We start from the raw sequence: 22,001 nt of genomic DNA on the forward strand, positions 1-22,001 counted from the left end.
AGAGGTCCTGGAGGAGGAGGAGGGGGGTTGACACAGAGGTCCTGGAGGAGGAGGAGGGGGGTTGACACAGAGGTCCTGGAGGGAGGAGGGGGGTTGACACAGGGGTCCTGCAGGAGGAGGAGGGGGGATGACACAGAGGTCCTGGAGGGAGGAGGAGGAGGAGGGGGGTTGACACAGAGGTCCTGGAGGAGGAGGAGGGGGGTTGACACAGAGGTCCTGGAGGAAGAGGAGGGGGGTTGACACAGAGGTCCTGGAGGAAGAGGAGGGGGGTTGACACAGAGGTCCTGGTGGGGGGTTGACTTGACACAGGGGACCTGGAGGGAGGAGGAGGGGGGTTGACACAGAGGTCCTGGAGGAGGAGGGGGGTTGACACAGGGGACCTGGAGGGAGGAGGAGGGGGGTTGAGACAGAGGTCCTGGAGGGAGGAGGGGGGTTGACACAGAGGTCCTGGAGGGAGGAGGAGGAGGAGGGGGGTTAACACAGAGGTCCTGGAGGAGGAGGGGGGTTGACACAGGGGACCTGGAGGGAGGAGGAGGGGGGTTGAGACAGAGGTCCTGGAGGGAGGAGGGGGGTTGACACAGAGGTCCTGGAGGGAGGAGGAGGAGGAGGGGGGTTGACACAGAGGTCCTGGAGGGAGGAGGGGGGTTGACACAGAGGTCCTGGAGGAGGAGGAGGGGGGGGGGGGGTTGACACAGAGGTCCTGGAGGAGGAGGAGGGGGGGGGGGGGTTGACACAGAGGTCCTGGAGGAGGAGGAGGGGGGTTGACACAGAGGTCCTGGAGGAGGAGGAGGGGGGTTGACACAGAGGTCCTGGAGGAGGAGGAGGGGGGTTGACACAGAGGTCCTGGAGGAGGAGGAGGGGGGTTGACACAGAGGTCCTGGAGGAGGAGGAGGGGGGTTGACACAGAGGTCCTGGAGGAGGAGGGGGGTTGACACAGAGGTCCTGGAGGAGGAGGGGGGTTGACACAGAGGTCCTGGAGGAGGAGGAGGAGGAGGAGGAGGAGGAGGAGGGGTGGGGGGCTGACTTGACACAGGGGTCCTGGAGGGAGGAGGAGGAGGAGGGGGGTTGACACAGAGGTCCTGGAGGAAGAGGAGGGGGGTTGACACAGAGGTCCTGGTGGGGGGTTGACTTGACACAGAGGACCTGGAGGGAGGAGGAGGGGGGTTGACACAGGGGTCCTGGAGGGAGGAGGAGGCAAAAGGGGCGGGGCCTCTCGGCAGCGTCTCTCCCGGCGGCTCTCACCTTGTGTCGGAACTCCCGGGCGATCTTCCGCTCCATGGCTTCTCGGGGACAGCGGCTCCGGACTGAGCGCAGACACACGACAGGAGGCGGGGCCAGCGCTGATTGGTCCCCGCTGACCTCTGTCCTGACAGCGGCTGCACCTGGTAACCGCGGAGACCACGCCCCCAGCCCGGATCGAGAGAGAGAGAGAGACAAGAGAGAGCAGATCGGATATCGATGATTTATCCTGAGGAGAGCTAAACCTTCCCTCTAATCAGCTGCGTACGGGCCGCCCCCCCCCCCCTAATTACCAGTGAGAGCCCCCCCTAAATACCAGTGAGAGCCCCCCCCCTAATTACCAGTGAGAGCCCCCCCTAAATACCAGTGAGAGCCCCCCCCCCTAAATACCAGTGAGAGCCCCCCCTAAATACCAGTGAGAGCCCCCCCCCTAAATACCAGTGAGAGCCCCCCCCTAAATACTAGTGAGAGCCCCCCCTAAATACCAGTGAGAGCCCCCCCCCTAATTACCAGTGAGAGCCCCCCCTAAATACCAGTGAGAGCCCCCCCTAAATACCAGTGAGAGCCCCCCTAAATACCAGTGAGAGCCCCCCTAAATACCAGTGAGTGTTCCCCCCTAAATACCAGTGAGAGCCCCCCCTAAATACCAGTGAGAGCCCCCCCCTAATTACCAGTGAGAGCCCCCTTAATTACCAGTGAGAGCCCCCCTAAATACCAGTGAGAGCCCCCCCTAATTACCGGTGAGAGCCCCCCCTAATTACCAGTGAGAGCCCCCCCTAAATACCAGTGAGAGCCCCCCCCCTAATTACCAGTGAGAGCCCCCCTAAATACCAGTGAGAGCCCCCCTAAATACCAGTGAGTGTTCCCCCCTAAATACCAGTGAGAGCCCCCCTAATTACCAGTGAGAGCCCCCTTAATTACCAGTGAGAGCCCCCCTAAATACCAGTGAGAGCCCCCCCCTAAATACCAGTGAGAGCCCCCCCCCCTAATTACCAGTGAGAGCCCCCCCTAAATACCAGTGAGAGCCCCCCCCTAATTACCAGTGAGAGCCCCCCTAAATACCAGTGAGAGCCCCCCTAAATACCAGTGAGAGCCCCCCCCTAAATACCAGTGAGAGCCCCCCCCCTAATTACCAGTGAGAGCCCCCCCTAAATACCAGTGAGAGCCCCCCCCTAATTACCAGTGAGAGCCCCCCTAAATACCAGTGAGAGCCCCCCTAAATACCAGTGAGTGTTCCCCCCTAAATACCAGTGAGTGTTCCCCCCTAAATACCAGTGAGAGCCCCCCCTAAATACCAGTGAGAGCCCCCCCCCCAAATACCAGTGAGAGCCCCCCCCCCCTAAATACCAGTGAGAGCCCCCCCCCTAATTACCAGTGAGAGCCCCCCCTAAATACTAGTGAGAGCCCCCCCTAAATACCAGTGAGAGCCCCCCCTAATTACCAGTGAGAGCCCCCCCCCCTTAAATACCAGTGAGAGCCCCCCCTAAATACCAGTGAGAGCCCCCCCCCCTAAATACCAGTGAGAGCCCCCCCCCCTAAATACCAGTGAGAGCCCCCCCCCCTAATTACCAGTGAGAGCCCCCCACTTCCCAAATACCAGCAAGTAAGGCTGGTTCACGTGTGATTTCTGCTCCGGGGGTGATGATGGCGGTATACGTTTTTTTTACCAGACTGCGCAGGATACAAGAACGTGATTTGCTGCGCTTTTGTTTCCTTTTTTTTACGTCAAACGGAGGCATAAAACGTGATGTGACCGCGGCCCAATCCAGGGGATCCCCGAAACGATCAGAAAACCTCCAGAAGAAGCGGCAGCGGAGCGCAGGATACCACGGAGCCGCTTTCTCATGTAACGCGTTTCTGGGGCGCGCCGCCATCTTCATCAGACACAGCGCGGGGCACGATATATACAGGGTCGGGCAGCATACAAAACCCGTAACTACGGACTCTGAGGCCGGAGGGGCTCGATGAGACCCCTGAACGAGTCCGGCAGTCAAATATCTTTATAACATTTCTTTACGTCCTTATTGAGTGGGAATAAAGTTTTATACGGTTTTTTATCCGGTCCGGGTTTTGGACGTAGCCTGACCTGTATGTATTGCGTCCGCTGAAGAAGGCGCCGCGCTCTCGAAACGCATTACATGAAGAAAGCCGCTCTGTGGTTCCTGCGCTCCGCAGCGGCTCCTGTGGTGGGGTCTCCTGCAGAGGTGGGGGTCTCCTGCAGAGGTGGGGGTGGGGGTCTCCTGCAGAGGTGGGGGTCTCCTCCTGCCCCTTTGTCTTATCAGATGGAGGGCGGGGGAGGGGGCTCTTCTGCTCATTGATAACACAAGGGTCTCTCTGTGATGTGACCCCCGCACCCACCAGTCCTCTCCAGGTGTATGAAGCCCCCCAGGCCCCAGTCAGGCTCTAGCGCCCTCTAGAATACTTGATAGACATCAGACATCTCCACCAGTAGTGTGGCCCCTGGAGGGCCCCACCCGTGCTGCCCCTGTGATTGCCTTGCATAACTGAGTGTTAATAGGAAAGTGAATCGTCATACATGGCGCCGTGACGTACAATAATGGGGCCCCCAAGTGTAAGGACCCCAGGAGCCAGAAAGACTATCAGTGTGGAGCTGTGACTTACACCAAACCTCTGCTGACAAAATGGGGAAATGTGCGGCTGCTGCGCTCACCTGTATGATAGGGAGCGGGGCCCCGGTGATTGTGACTACACACTAGACCAGGCATGCTCAACTTGCGGCCCTCCAGCTGTTGTAACACTACAACTCCCACAATGCCCTGCTGTAGACTGATAGCTGTAGGCTGTTTGGGCATGCTGGGAGTTGTAGTTTTGCAACAGCTGGAGGGCCGCAGGTTGAGCATGCCTGCACTAGACATTAGTGATTACACAGTGATTGTGACTACACACTAGGGATTAGTGATCACAGATTGTGACTACACACTGGAGACTAGTGATCACACACAGTGATTGTGACTACACACTAGGGATTAGTGATCACACAGTGATTGTGACTAGACATTAGTGATCACACGGTGATTGTGACTAGACATTAGTGATCACACAGTGATTGTGACTACACACTGGAGACTAGTGATCACACACAGTGATTGTGACTACACACTAGGGATTAGTGATCACACACAGTGATTGTGACTACACACTAGGGATTAGTGATCACACGGTGATTGTGACTAGACATTAGTGATCACACAGTGATTGTGACTACACACTAGGGATTAGTGATCACACAGTGATTGTGACTACACACTAGGGATTAGTGATCACACAGTGATTGTGACTACACACTGGAGACTAGTGATCACACACAGTGATTGTGACTACACACTAGGGATTAGTGATCACACGGTGATTGTGACTAGACATTAGTGATCACACAGTGATTGTGACTACACACTAGACATTAGTGATCACACGGTGATTGTGACTAGACATTAGTGATCACACAGTGATTGTGACTACACACTAGACATTAGTGATCACACACAGTGATTGTGACTACACACTAAGGATTAGTGATCACACAGTGATTGTGACTACACACTGGAGACTAGTGATCACACAGTGATTGTGACTACACACTAGGGATTAGTGATCACACAGTGATTGTGACTACACACTAGACATTAGTGATCACACACAGTGATTGTGACTACACACTGGAGACTAGTGATCACACAGTGATTGTGACTACACACTAGGGATTAGTGATCACACAGTGATTGTGACTACACACTAGGGATTAGTGATCACACAGTGATTGTGACTACACACTGGAGACTAGTGATCACACACAGTGATTGTGACTACACACTAGGGATTAGTGATCACACGGTGATTGTGACTAGACATTAGTGATCACACAGTGATTGTGACTACACACTAGACATTAGTGATCACACGGTGATTGTGACTAGACATTAGTGATCACACAGTGATTGTGACTACACACTAGACATTAGTGATCACACGGTGATTGTGACTAGACATTAGTGATCACACAGTGATTGTGACTACACACTAGACATTAGTGATCACACACAGTGATTGTGACTACACACTAAGGATTAGTGATCACACAGTGATTGTGACTACACACTGGAGACTAGTGATCACACAGTGATTGTGACTACACACTAGGGATTAGTGATCACACAGTGATTGTGACTACACACTAGACATTAGTGATCACACACAGTGATTGTGACTACACACTGGAGACTAGTGATCACACAGTGATTGTGACTACACACTGGAGACTAGTGATCACACAGTGATTGTGACTACACAGTAGACATTAGTGATCACACAGTGATTGTGACTACACACTAGACATTAGTGATCACACACAGTGATTGTGACTACACACTAGGGATTAGTGATCACAGATTGTGACTACACACTAGGGATTAGTTATCACACAGTGATTGTGACTACACACTGTAGACTAGTGATCACACAGTGATTGTGACTAGACATTAGTGATCACACAGTGATTGTGACTACACACTAGACATTAGTGATCACACGGTGATTGTGACTACACTCTAGACATTAGTGATCACACACAGTGTGACTACACACTAGGGATTAGTGATCACACAGTGATTGTGACTACACACTAGGGATTAGTGATCACACACAGTGATTGTGACTACACACTAGACATTAGTGATCACAGATTGTGACTACACACTGGAGACTAGTGATCACACACAGTGATTGTGACTACACACTAGACATTAGTGATCACACACAGTGATTGTGACTACACACTGGAGACTAGTGATCACACAGTGATTGTGACTACACACTGGAGACTAGTGATCACACAGTGATTGTGACTACACACTAGGGATTAGTGATCACACACAGTGATTGTGACTACACACTGGAGACTAGTGATCACACAGTGATTGTGACTACACAGTAGACATTAGTGATCACACAGTGATTGTGACTACACACTAGACATTAGTGATCACACACAGTGATTGTGACTACACACTAGGGATTAGTGATCACAGATTGTGACTACACACTAGGGATTAGTTATCACACAGTGATTGTGACTACACACTGTAGACTAGTGATCACACAGTGATTGTGACTAGACATTAGTGATCACACAGTGATTGTGACTACACACTAGACATTAGTGATCACACGGTGATTGTGACTACACTCTAGACATTAGTGATCACACACAGTGTGACTACACACTAGGGATTAGTGATCACACACAGTGATTGTGACTACACACTAGACATTAGTGATCACAGATTGTGACTACACACTGGAGACTAGTGATCACACACAGTGATTGTGACTACACACTAGGGATTAGTGATCACACACAGTGATTGTGACTACACACTAGACATTAGTGATCACACGGTGATTGTGACTACGCACTAGACATTAGTGATCACACACAGTGATTGTGACTACACACTAGACATTAGTGATCACAGATTGTGACTACACACTGGAGACTAGTGATCCCACACAATGATTGTGAGGTGCAGGGAGAATGCTCTTTGTAGATAAAGCCCCCCTTGTTGGGCAGGATCAGTAACTCTAGGAGCCCGGTGTAACCTGAGCGCCTGCGCTGCCTGTGTCCCACCTGCTCAGGTAGAGGACTGGTCTCCTCACGCTCCCCACATTTCTGCAGTCGCCGGCGCTCAGGAGAGATGGACCCAGTTCTCCTGCTGTGGTGTCTGCTGACGTCTGCCTGGGTCAGGACAGGTGAGTGGGGTCCGGGGAGCAGCGGCGTCTGAAGAAAGGGTCTCACATGTGATAAGAGGAATATGTCGGTGCTATGTAAAAAAAAGGCTCATCAGTATAATCATCATCCTCATCAGTATCATCATTCTTGTGATCAGCGGCGCCTCCGTTCTACCTCCAGCCCTCAAGCATCTTATTCCTTTCCTGTCTGTTGTAGGTTTTACCTCCGTGTTTACTTCAGACCCTCAGTCTTTACCCGGTGACGACAGGTGAGTCTATATAATGTACAGTCCTGATGTGTGTATAATGTACGGCCCTAATGTGTGTATAATGTACGGCCCTGATGTGTATATAATATACAGCCCTGATGTGTATATAATGTACGGCCCTGATGTGTGTATAATGTACGGCCCTGATGTGTATATAATATACGGTCCTGGTGTGTATATAATATACGGCCCTGATGTGTGTATAATGTACGGTCCTGATGTGTATATAATGTACGGCCCTGATGTGTATATAATGTACGGCCCTGATGTGTATATAATGTACGGCCCTGATGTGTGTATAATGTACGGCCCTGATGTGTATATAATATACGGTCCTGGTGTGTATATAATATACGGCCCTGATGTGTGTATAATGTACGGTCCTGATGTGTATATAATGTACGGCCCTGATGTGTATATAATGTACGGTCCTGATGTGTATATAATATACGGCCCTGATGTGTATATAATATACGGCCCTGATGTGTGTATAATGTACGGCCCTGATGTGTATATAATGTACGGCCCTGATGTGTATATAATATACGGCCCTGATGTGTGTATAATGTACGGCCCTGATGTGTATATAATGTACGGCCCTGATGTGTATATAATATACGGCCCTGATGTGTATATAATATACGGCCCTGATGTGTGTATAATGTGCGGTCCTGATGTGTATATGATGTACGGCCCTGATGTGTGTATAATATACGGCCCTGATGTGTGTATAATGTACGGTCCTGATGTGTATATAATGTACGGCCCTGATGTGTGTATAATGTACGGCCCTGATGTGTGTATAATGTACGGCCCTGATGTGTGTATAATATACGGCCCTGATGTGTGTATAATATACGGCCCTGATGTGTGTATAATGTACGGTCCTGATGTGTGTATAATGTACGGCCCTGATGTGTATATAATGTACGGCCCTGATGTGAGTATAATGTACGGCCCTGATGTGTGTATAATGTACGGCCCTGACGTGTGTATAATGTACGGCCCTGATGTGTATATAATGTACGGTCCTGATGTGGATATAATGTACGGCCCTGATGTGTATATAATGTACGGTCCTGATGTGTATATAATGTACGGCCCTGATGTGTATATAATGTACGGTCCTGATGTGTATATAATATACGGCCCTGATGTGTATATAATATACGGCCCTGATGTGTGTATAATGTGCGGTCCTGATGTGTATATGATGTACGGCCCTGATGTGTGTATGATGTACGGCCCTGATGTGTGTATAATGTACGGTCCTGATGTGAATACACTTCCTGCCACTAGTCAGACCACACATGGAGGACTGTGTACAGTTCTGGGCTCCTGTGCACTAGACAGATATAGCAGAGCTGGAGAGGGTCCAGAGGAGGGCAACTAAAGTAATAACTGGAATCAGTGGACTACAGGTGCAATTGCGGTCCCCAATGCACAGAGCGGCCGCACAAAGCCCGTGTGCATGAGGCCTAAGGGGAGATCTAATAACTATGTATAAATATATCAGGGGTCAGTACAGGGATCACTCCCATCATCTATTTATCCCCATCTATACAGAAGAGCAGTGAGACTATGGACTCTTTACTGTAAGAGCAGTGAGACTATGAACTCTATACTGTAAGAGCAGTGAGACTATGAACTCTATACTGTAAGAGCAGTGAGACTATGGACTCTTTACTGTAAGAGCAGTGAGACTATAGACTCTTTACTGTAAGAGCAGTGAGACTATGGACTCTTTACTGTAAGAGCAGTGAGACTATGGACTCTTTACTGTAAGAGCAGTGAGACCATGGACTCTATACTGTAAGAGCAGTGAGACTATGGACCCTTTACTGTAAGAGCAGTGAGACTATGGACTCTATACTGTAAGAGCAGTGAGACTATGGACTCTATACTGTAAGAGCGGTGAGACTATGGACTCTATACTGTAAGAGCAGTGAGACTATGGACTCTATACTGTAAGAGCAGTGAGACTATGGACTCTTTACTGTAAGAGCAGTGAGACTATGGACTCTATACTGTAAGAGCAGTGAGACTATGGACTCTATACTGTAAGAGCAGTGAGACCATGGACTCTTTAGTGTAAGAGCAGTGAGACTATGGACTCTACTGTAAGAGCAGTGAGACTATGGACTCTTTACTGTAAGAGCAGTGAGACTATGGACTCTTTAGTGTAAGAGCAGTGAGACTATGGACTCTATACTGTAAGAGCAGTGAGACTATGGACTCTTTACTGTAAGAGCAGTGAGACTATGGACTCTTTACTGTAAGAGCAGTGAGACCATGGACTATTTACTGTAAGATCAGTGAGACTATGGAGCTCTTTACTGTAAGAGCAGTGAGACTATGGACTCTTTACTGTAAGAGCAGTGAGACTATGGACTCTTTACTGTAAGAGCAGTGAGACTATGGACTCTTTACTGTAAGAGCGGTGAGACTGTGGACTCTATACTGTAAGAGCAGTGAGACTATGGACTCTTTACTGTAAGAGCAGTGAGACTATGGACTCTACTGTAAGAGCAGTGAGACTATGGACTCTTTACTGTAAGAGCAGTGAGACTATGGACCCTTTACTGTAAGAGCGGTGAGACTATGGACCCTTTACTGTAAGAGCAGTGAGACTATGGACTCTGTACTGTAAGAGCGGTGAGACTATGGATTCTTTACTGTAAGAGCAGTGAGACTATGGACTCTTTACTGTAAGAGCGGTGAGACTATGGGCTCTTTACTGTAAGAGCAGTGAGACTATGGACTCTTTACTGTAAGAGCAGTGAGACTATGGACTCTATACTGTAAGAGCAGTGAGACTATGGACTCTTTAATGTAAGAGCAGTGAGACTGTGGACTCTTTACGGTAAGAGCAGTGAGACTATGGACTCTTTACTGTAAGAGCAGTGAGACTATGGACTCTATACTGTAAGAGCAGTGAGACTGTGGACTCTTTAATGTAAGAGCAGTGAGACTGTGGACTCTTTACGGTAAGAGCAGTGAGACTATGGACTCTTTACTGTAAGAGCAGTGAGACTATGGACTCTATACTGTAAGAGCAGTGAGACTATGGACTCTTTACTGTAAGAACAGTGAGACTATGGACTCTTTACTGTAAGAGCAGTGAGACTATGGACTCTTTACTGTAAGAGCAGTGAGACTATGGACTCTATACTGTAAGTGCAGTGAGACTATGGACTCTTTACTGTAAGAGCAGTGAGACTATGGACTCTTTACTGTAAGAGCAGTGAGACCATGGACTATTTACTGTAAGAGCAGTGAGACTATGGACTCTTTACTGTAAGAGCAGTGAGACTGTGGACTCTATACTGTAAGAGCAGTGAGACTATGGACTCTATACTGTAAGAGCAGTGAGACTATGGACCCTTTACTGTAAGAGCAGTGAGACTATGGACTCTATACTGTAAGAGCAGTGAGACTATAGACTCTATACTGTAAGAGCAGTGAGACTATGGACTCTTTACTGTAAGAGCAGTGAGACCATGGACTCTATACTGTAAGAGCAGTGAGACTATGGACCCTTTACTGTAAGAGCAGTGAGACTATGGACTCTATACTGTAAGAGCAGTGAGACTATGGACTCTATACTGTAAGAGCAGTGAGACTATGGACTCTTTACTGTAAGAGCAGTGAGACCATGGACTATTTACTGTAAGAGCGGTGAGACTATGGACTCTTTACTGTAAGATCAGTGAGACTATGGAGCTCTTTACTGTAAGAGCAGTGAGACCATGGACTCTTTACTGTAAGAGCAGTGAGACTATGGACTCTTTACTGTAAGAGCAGTGAGACTATGGACTCTTTACTGTAAGAGCGGTGAGACTATGGACTCTTTACTGTAAGAGCGGTGAGACTATGGACTCTTTACTGTAAGATCAGTGAGACTATGGAGCTCTTTACTGTAAGAGCAGTGAGACTATGGACTCTTTACTGTAAGAGCAGTGAGACTATGGACTCTTTACTGTAAGAGCAGTGAGACTATGGACTCTTTACTGTAAGAGCGGTGAGACTGTGGACTCTTTACTGTAAGAGCAGTGAGACTATGGACTCTACTGTAAGAGCAGTGAGACTATGGACTCTTTACTGTAAGAGCAGTGAGACTATGGACCCTTTACTGTAAGAGCGGTGAGACTATGGACCCTTTACTGTAAGAGCAGTGAGACTATGGACTCTGTACTGTAAGAGCGGTGAGACTATGGATTCTTTACTGTAAGAGCGGTGAGACTATGGACTCTTTACTGTAAGAGCGGTGAGACTATGGGCTCTTTACTGTAAGAGCGGTGAGACTATGGACTCTTTACTGTAAGAGCGGTGAGACTATGGACTCTATACTGTAAGAGCAGTGAGACTATGGACTCTTTAATGTAAGAGCAGTGAGACTATGGACTCTTTACTGTAAGAGCGGTGAGACTATGGACTCTTTACTGTAAGAGCAGTGAGACTATGGACTCTTTACTGTAAGAGCAGTGAGACTATGGACTCTTTACTGTAAGAGCAGTGAGACTATGGACTCTTTACTGTAAGAGCAGTGAGACTATGGACTCTTTACGGTAAGAGCAGTGAGACTATGGACTCTTTACTGTAAGATCAGTGAGACTATGGACTCTTTACTGTAAGAGCAGTGAGACTATGGACTCTTTACTGTAAGAGCAGTGAGACTATGGACTCTGTACTGTAAGAGCAGTGAGACTATGGACTCTATACTGTAAGAGCAGTGAGACTATGGACTCTTTAATGTAAGAGCAGTGAGACTATGGACTCTTTACTGTAAGAGCGGTGAGACTATGGACTCTTTACTGTAAGAGCAGTGAGACTATGGACTCTTTACTGTAAGAGCAGTGAGACTATGGACTCTTTACTGTAAGAGCAGTGAGACTATGGACTCTTTACTGTAAGAGCAGTGAGACTATGGACTCTTTACTGTAAGAGCAGTGAGACTATGGACTCTTTACTGTAAGATCAGTGAGACTATGGACTCTTTACTGTAAGAGCAGTGAGACTATGGACTCTTTACTGTAAGAGCAGTGAGACTATGGACTCTGTACTGTAAGAGCAGTGAGACTATGGACTCTGTACTGTAAGAGCAGTGAGACTATGGACTCTTTACTGTAAGAGCAGTGAGACTATGGACTCTTTACTGTAAGAGCAGTGAGACTGTGGACTCTATACTGTAAGAGCAGTGAGACTATGGACTCTTTACTGTAAGAGCAGTGAGACTATGGACTCTTTACTGTAAGAGCAGTGAGACTATGGACTCTGTACTGTAAGAGCAGTGAGACTATGGACTCTGTACTGTAAGAGCAGTGAGACTATGGACTCTTTACTGTAAGAGCAGTGAGACTATGGACTCTTTACTGTAAGAGCAGTGAGACTGTGGACTCTATACTGTAAGAGCAGTGAGACTATGGACTCTTTACTGTAAGAGCAGTGAGACTATGGACTCTTTACTGTAAGAGCAGTGAGACTATGGACTCTATACTGTAAGAGCAGTGAGACTATGGACTCTTTACTGTAAGAGCAGTGAGACTATGGACTCTATACTGTAAGAGCAGTGAGACTATGGACTCTTTACTGTAAGAGCAGTGAGACTATGGACTCTTTTCTGTAAGAGCAGTGAGACTATGGACTCTTTACTGTAAGAGCAGTGAGACTATGGACTCTTTACTGTAAGAGCAGTGAGACTATGGACTCTTTACTGTAAGAGCAGTGAGACTATGGACTCCTTACTGTAAGAGCAGTGAGACTATGGACTCTTTACTGTAAGAGCAGTGAGACTATGGACTCTTTACTGTAAGAGCAGTGAGACTATGGACTCTTTACTGTAAGAGCAGTGAGACTATGGACTCTTCACTGTAAGAGCGGTGAGACTATGGACTCTTTACTGTAAGAGCAGTGAGACTATGGACTCTTTACTGTAAGAGCAGTGAGACTATGGACTCTTTACTGTAAGAGTAGTGAGACTATGGACTCTTTATTTTAAGAGCAGTGAGACTGGGCTCTCTACTGTAAGAGCAGTGAGACTATGGACTCTGTACTGTAAGAGCAGTGAGACTATGGACTCTTTACTGTAAGAGCAGTGAGACTATGGACTCTATACTGTAAGAGCGGTGAGACTATGGACTCTTTACTGTAAGAGCAGTGAGACTATGGACTCTTTACTGTAAGAGCAGTGAGACTATGGACTCTTTACTGTAAGAGCAGTGAGACTATGGACTCTATACTGTAAGAGCGGTGAGACTATGGACTCTTTACTGTAAGAGCAGTGAGACTATGGACTCTTTACGGTAAGAGCAGTGGGACTATGGACTCTTTACGGTAAGAGCAGTGGGACTATGGACTCTCTGCCTGAGGAAGTGGTGATGGTGATTTCACTATAAGAGTTCAGGAGGGGCCTGGATGTATTTCTGGAGTGTAATAATATTACAGGCTATAGCTACTAGAGAGGGGTCGTTGATCCAGGGAGTTATTCTGATTGGAGTCAGGAAGATTTTTTTTCCCACTAAAATTAGAAAGATTGGCTTCTACCTCATGGGGGGTCTTGCCTTCCTCTGGATCAACATACAGTATAATAGTCTGAACTAGATGAACGGATTTTACTATATTATCTGCCTTCTCGTGAGTGCGCAGTGTCTTCCTGTATGTCCTCTGTGCCGTGTCCCCTGTGCCGTGTCCTCCTGTATGTCCCCTGTGCCGTGTCCTCCTGTATGTCCTCTGTGCCGTGTCCTCTTGTATGTCCCCTGTGCCGTGTCCTCCTGTATGTCCTCTGTGCCGTGTCCTCCTGTATGTCCTCTGTGCCGTGTCCTCCTGTATGTCCTCTGTGCCGTGTCCTCCTGTATGTCCTCTGTGCCGTGAACCCTGTGCCGTGTCCTCCTGTATGTCCTCTGTGCCGTGTCCTCCTGTATGTCCTCTGTGCCGTGTCCTCCTGTATGTCCTCTGTGCCGTGTCCTCCTGTATGTCCTCTGTGCCGTGTCCCCTGTGCGGTGTCCTCCTGTATGTCCTCTGTGCCGTGTCCTCCTGTATGTCCTCTGTGCCGTGTCTCATGTGCCGTGTCCTCCTGTATGTCCTCTGTGACGTGTCCTCCTGTATGTCCTCTGTGCCGTGTCCTCCTGTATGTCCTCTGTGCCGTGTCCCCTGTGCCGTGTCCTCCTGTATGTCCCCTGTGCCGTGTCCTCCTGTATGTCCTCTGTGCCGTGTCCTCCTGTATGTCCTCTGTGCCGTGTCCCCTGTGCCGTGTCCTCCTGTATGTCCCCTGTGCCGTGTCCTCTGTGTGTGATATTCACCTGTAGTTGCTCCAGTGTTGACATTGGGGTGATGCGGGCGGGTGTAGGCGGTCGCCCCATTCACTCCCGCTTGCACTGATCCCCACTACCCTCGGGCTTGTGGCGTGTCTGAGGTTGGGGGGGCACCTCTGTGCATGTGAATGGCAGGTGAGGATGAATGCTATGCCCAGACTTCAGGAAGACGATAGGACTGTGGAACAGTCGCACAGAGCCCCCTACTCACAGGACGACATGGGGGATGGGGGTCTTTCCTGTGTGCAGCAGAGAATGTTCTGCATGAGCAGAGACAGAACAGACTCACCCTTGTTCTCTTCTTCACAGCAGCCGCATGGTTCCTCCGAAAGTGGATCCCACGTCCCAAGCAGACACGGTAAGAAAGCGCGTGCACACACCCTGCACACATGGCACTAGCACCGTGCCACCGTGTCCTGGGTACAGCATGGTGCCCGACCATGGCATTGCGCTGCTCCACAGGACACACGAAACGTCCTGGCAGATGTCAAGACGTCAAGCTGCAACTTATGAAAAACCCCAAAGATATGACACACAGGGGTTAATGTCACGTATTCTAATCCACCCATCCCCTGTGGTGCAGGTGTGTACCCATGGGGTGATCGGTACATTATATGTGATGTCATTATATACAGGTGTAATATACAGGAGATGTGACAGGTGTATTATATGTGATGTAGATATATACAGGTGTAATATACAGGAGATGTGACAGGTGTATTATATGTGATGTAGAGATATACAGGTGTAATATACAGGTAATGTGACAGATGTATTATATGTGATGTAGATATATACAGGTGTAATATACAGGAGATGTGACAGGTGTATTATATGTGATGTCATTATATACAGGTGTAATATACAGGTGATGTGACAGGTGTATTATATGTGATGTAGATATATACAGGTGTAATACACAGGAGATGTGACAGGTGTATTATATGTGATGTAGATATATACAGGTGTAATATACAGGAGATGTGACAGGTGTATTATATGTGATGTAATTATATACAGGTGTAATATACAGGAGATGTGACAGGTGTAATATAGGTGATGTAATTATATACAGGTGTAATATACAGGAGATGTGACAGGTGTATTATATGTGATGTAATTATATACAGGTGTAATATACAGGAGATGTGACAGGTGTATTATATGTGATGTAATTATATACAGGTGTAATATACAGGAGATGTGACAGGTGTAATATAGGTGATGTAATTATATACAGGTGTAATATACAGGAGATGTGACAGGTGTATTATATGTGATGTAATTATATACAGGTGTAATATACAGGAGATGTGACAGGTGTATTATATGTGATGTAATTATATACAGGTGTAATATACAGGAGATGTGACAGGTGTAATATAGGTGATGTAATTATATACAGGTGTAATACACAGGAGATGTGACAGGTGTATTATATGTGATGTAGATATATACAGGTGTAATATACAGGAGATGTGACAGGTGTAGTATATGTGATGTAATTATATACAGGAGATGTGACAGGTGTATTATATGTGATGTAATTATATACAGGTGTAATATACAGGAGATGTGACAGGTGTATTATATGTGATGTAGATATATACAGGTGTAATATACAGGAGATGTGACAGGTGTATTATATGTGATGTAAATATATACAGGTGTAATATACAGGAGATGTGACAGGTGTATTATATGTGATGTAGAGATATACAGGTGTAATATACAGGAGATGTGACAGGTGTATTATATGTGATGTAGAGATATACAGGTGTAATATACAGGTAATGTGACAGATGTATTATATGTGATGTAGATATATACAGGTGTAATATACAGGAGATGTGACAGGTGTATTATATGTGATGTAAATATATACAGGTGTAATATACAGGAGATGTGACAGGTGTATTATATGTGATGTAGAGATATACAGGTGTAATATACAGGTAATGTGACAGATGTATTATATGTGATGTAGATATATACAGGTGTAATATACAGGAGATGTGACAGGTGTATTATATGTGATGTCATTATATACAGGTGTAATATACAGGAGATGTGACAGATGTATTATATGTGATGTAATTATATACAGGTGTAATATACAGGAGATGTGACAGGTGTATTATATGTGATGTAATTATATACAGGTGTAATATACAGGTGATGTGACAGGTGTATTATATGTGATGTAATTATATACAGGTGTAATATACAGGAGATGTGACAGGTGTATTATATGTGATGTAATTATATACAGGTGTAATATACAGGAGATGTGACAGGTGTATTATATGTGATGTAACTATATACAGGTGTAATATACAGGTGATGTGACAGGTGTATTATATGTGATGTAATTATATACAGGTGTAATATACAGGTGATGTGACAAGTGTATTATATGTGATGTAGATATATACAGGTGTAATATACAGGAGATGTGACAGGTGTATTATATGTGATGTAGATATATACAAGTGTAATATACAGGAGATGTGACAGGTGTATTATATGTGATGTAATTATATACAGGTGTAATATACAGGTAATGTGACAGGTGTATTATATGTGATGTAATTATATACAGGTGTAATATACAGGAGATGTGACAGGTGTATTATATGTGATGTAATTATATACAGGTGTAATATACAGGAGATGTGACAGGTGTAATATAGGTGATGTAATTATATACAGGTGTAATATACAGGAGATGTGATAGGTGTAATATATGTGATGTAGATATATACAGGTGTAATATACAGGAGATGTGACAGGTGTAATATAGGTGATGCAATTATATACAGGTGTAATATACAGGAGATGTGACAGGTGTAATATACAGGTGATGTAACTATATACAGGTGTAATATACAGGTGATGTGACAGGTGTATTATATGTGATGTAATTATATACAGGTGTAATATACAGGAGATGTGACAAGTGTATTATATGTGATGTAATTATATACAGGTGTAATATACAGGAGATGTGACAGGTGTATTATATGTGATATAGATATATACAGGTGTAATCTACTGGAGATGTGACAGGTGTAATATAGGTGATGTAGATATATACAGGTGTAATATACAGGAGATGTGACAGGTGTAATATATGTGATGTAATTATATACAGGTGTAATATACAGGAGATGTGACAGGTGTAATATAGGTGATGTAATTATATACAGGTGTAATATACAGGAGATGTGACAGGTGTATTATAAGTGATGTCATTATATACAGGTGTTATATACAGGAGATGTGACAGGTGTAATATAGGTGATGTAGATATATACAGGTGTAATATACAGGAGATGTGACAGGTGTAATATATGTGATGTAATTATATACAGGTGTAATATACAGGAGATTTGACAGGTGTATTATAAGTGATGTCATTATATACAGGTGTTATATACAGGGGATGTGACAGGTGTATTATATGTGATGTAATTATATACAGGTGTAATATACAGGAGATGTGACAGGTGTAATATATGTGATGTAATTATATACAGGTGTAATATACAGGAGATGTGACAGGTGTATTATATGTGATGTAATTATATACAGGTGTAATATACTGGAGATGTGACAGGTGTAATATAGGTGATGTAGATATATACAGGTGTAATATACAGGAGATGTGACAGGTGTAATATAGGTGATGTAGATATATACAGGTGTAATATACAGGGGATGTGACAGGTGTATTATATGTGATGTAATTATATACAGGTGTAATATACAGGAGATGTGACAGGTGTAATATATGTGATGTAATTATATACAGGTGTAATATACAGGGGATGTGACAGGTGTATTATATGTGATGTAATTATATACAGGAGATGTGACAGGTGTATTATATGTGATGTAATTATATACAGGAGATGTGACAGGTGTATTATATGTGATGTAATTATATACAGGTGTAATATACAGGAGATGTGACAGGTGTGATATAGGTGATGTAGATATATACAGGTGTAATATACAGGAGATGTGACAGGTGTAATATATGTGATGTAATTATATACAGGTGTAATATACAGGAGATGTGACAGGTGTAATATATGTGATGTAATTATATACAGGTGTAATATACAGGAGATGTGACAGGTGTGATATAGGTGATGTAGATATATACAGGTGTAATATACAGGAGATGTGACAGGTGTATTATATGTGATGTAATTATATACAGGTGTAATATACAGGAGATGTGACAGGTGTAATATAGGTGATGTAATGATCGGCTGGTTTCATTGGAACTGGTTCTTATGTTGTGGGGTCTTCTGTGTTTTCGGATATGGCCTCCTAGTTTTGGGGGGTCTCCTCTCTTCTGGTCGGACAGTTGGTAAGCGCCTTCCATCCTTCTTCTTAGCCCGTCTTTTTGTGCCATGGATCCATAGGAAGATAAAACCTTCTGATGGCGGATGTTCTTATCCTTGTATCAGGGGCGAACACCCCTTCTCCACATATCTATTGAGTGCTGCCATGTTGAGGCACAGTCTGTTACTTTGTATTGTGATGTATCCTTTGTGTCTTTCTAATGGGCAGCATTTGACTTTTGAGGCGTCTGCTGGGGGGCAGCTTCCGGTCTCAGCGGCGTTCCCAGCGTTCGGCTTTCTTCTGCAGGACTGAGTAGAATTCCGATGGATCAGGTTGCAGGAGCACAAATGACCTGTCCACCCTGTGTGATCAAAGCCATAGTTACATGGCCCAGGATCGGCGTGCGGGGGGGCGACTGCGATGGGAACACGCCATAGCGCCTTTATCATGTGGAATCCAGGAAACAAAAGAAAAACTTCTCCACACCCCCTGAAACTGATCAATGTGATGGCGCCCCCCGGTGTGCCCAGTGAGCCGTGTGCGGCACTGCTCCTGCAGTCTCATTACCTGTGTATTACACCTGTATATAATTACATCACATATAATACACCTGTCACATCTCCTGTATATTACACCTGTATATATCTACATCACATATATTACACCTGTATATATCTACATCACATATATTACACCTGTCACATCACCTGTATATTACACCTGTATATATCTACATCACATATATTACACCTGTATATATCTACATCACATATATTACACCTGTCACATCACCTGTATATTACACCTGTATATCTCTACATCACATATAATACACCTGTCACATCACCTGTATATTACACCTGTATATATCTACATCACATATATTACACCTGTATATATCTACATCACATATATTACACCTGTCACATCACCTGTATATTACACCTGTATATATCTACATCACATATATTACACCTGTATATAATTGCATTACATATATTACACCTGTCACATCTCCTGTATATTACACCTGTATATATCTACATCACATATAATACACCTGTCACATCTCCTGTATATTACACCTGTATATATCTACATCACATATATTACACCTGTCACATCTCCTGTATATTACACCTGTATATAATTACATCACATATAATACACCTGTCACATCTCCTGTATATTACACCTGTATATAATGACATCACATATAATACACCTGTCACATCTCCTGTATATTACACCTGTATATATCTACATCACATATATTACACCTGTATATATCTACATCACATATATTACACCTGTATATATCTACATCACATATAATACATCTGTCACATTACCTGTATATTACACCTGTATATATCTACATCACATATATTACACCTGTCACATCTCCTGTATATTACACCTGTATATATCTATATCACATATAATACACCTGTCACATCTCCTGTATATTACACCTGTATATATCTACATCACATATAATACACCTGTCACATCTCCTGTATATAATTACATCACATATAATACACCTGTCACATCTTCAGTATATTACACCTGTATATAATTACATCACATATAATACACCTGTCACATCTCCTGTATATTACACCTGTATATAATTACATCACATATATTACACCTGTCACATCTCCTGTATATTACACCTGTATATAATTGCATCACATATAATACACCTGTCACATCTCCTGTATATTACACCTGTATATATATCTACATCACCTATATTACACCTGTCACATCTCCTGATATAATTACATCACATATAATACACCTGTCACATCTCCTGTATATTACACCTGTATATATCTATATCACATATAATACACCTGTCACATTACCTGTATATTACACCTGTATATATCTACATCACATATATTACACCTGTATATATCTACATCTCCTGTATATTACACCTGTATATATCTATATCACATATATTACACCTGTCACATCTCCTGTATATTACACCTGTATATATCTATATCACATATAATACACCTGTCACATCTCCTGTATATTACACCTGTATAGATCTACATCACATATAATACACCTGTCACATCTCCTGATATAATTACATCACATATAATACACCTGTCACATCTCCTGTATATTACACCTGTATATATCTACATCACATATATTACACCTGTATATATCTACATCTCCTGTATATTACACCTGTATATATCTATATCACATATATTACACCTGTCACATCTCCTGTATATTACACCTGTATATATCTATATCACATATAATACACCTGTCACATCTCCTATATATTACACCTGTATATAATTACATCACATATAATACACCTGTCACATCTCCTGTATATTACACCTGTATATATCTATATCACATATAATACACCTGTCACATTACCTGTATATTACACCTGTATATATCTACATCACATATAATACACCTGTCACATCTCCAGTATATTACACCTGTATATAATATAATTACATATATACGGTACCTGTATTGGCTCTCCCTGGTGAGCCCACTGAGCTGACTATGGTGCATTCTCTTCCTGCAGTGACACTTCTGTTTTTAGTGTTACTTATAAGACCATTTTGGGCCAAAACGAAAACTGTGGATATATATGAAGAGTATAGTTGACTTGTACCCCACATTACCGGCCAGGACCCCAACCTCTCTACCTGACACCTTTGAAATTGTTTTATGTGGCCCCTCAAGTCTATCTGACCTGCTCCCAGTTTGCATAGGCTTGGGAGCAGATGTTGCGGTGCAGATGTTGCGGTGCAGGGGCTGGGATGCAAAGTCTGAGGTGCAGATGTTGCGGTGAAGATGGTGGATTGCAGATGTTGTGGAGCAGATGTTGCGGTGCAGATGGTGGATTGCAGATGTTGCAGTGAATATGGTGGATTGCAGATGTTGTGGTGCAGATGTTGTGGTGCAGATGGTAGATTGCAGATGTTGTGGTGCAGATGTTGCAGTGCAGATGTTGCAGTGAATATGGTAGATTGCAGATGTTGTGGTGCAGATGTTGCAGTGCAGATGGTGGATTGCA

At 44.5% G+C, this 22,001-nt stretch overlaps 2 protein-coding genes across 4 annotated transcripts in view; one reads left to right on the top strand and one right to left on the bottom strand.

The window, feature by feature from the left end:
- USH1C (USH1 protein network component harmonin) overlaps positions 1-1,365 on the bottom strand; it is a 39,932-nt gene extending 38,567 nt beyond the window's left edge. For all 3 annotated transcript variants that reach the window (XM_040409458.1, XM_040409457.1, XM_040409456.1), the window contains exon 1: positions 1,243-1,365. In XM_040409458.1, coding sequence (XP_040265392.1) covers positions 1,243-1,278 — 36 coding nt within the window. In that variant the 5' untranslated portion in view covers positions 1,279-1,365. The remainder of the gene's footprint in view (positions 1-1,242) is intronic.
- Positions 1,366-6,950: 5,585 nt separating this feature from the next.
- The window catches only part of OTOG (otogelin), a 120,973-nt gene continuing 105,922 nt past the window's right edge, over positions 6,951-22,001 (top strand). Inside the window, exons 1-3 of the mRNA XM_040410305.1 lie at positions 6,951-7,005; positions 7,202-7,253; positions 14,873-14,921. Of these exons, the coding sequence (XP_040266239.1) occupies positions 6,951-7,005; positions 7,202-7,253; positions 14,873-14,921 (156 nt within the window). The remainder of the gene's footprint in view (positions 7,006-7,201; positions 7,254-14,872; positions 14,922-22,001) is intronic.

This window comes from Bufo bufo, chromosome 10, assembly GCF_905171765.1.
Source record: "Bufo bufo chromosome 10, aBufBuf1.1, whole genome shotgun sequence".
In the NCBI taxonomy this organism is placed as follows: Eukaryota; Metazoa; Chordata; class Amphibia; order Anura; family Bufonidae; genus Bufo; species Bufo bufo.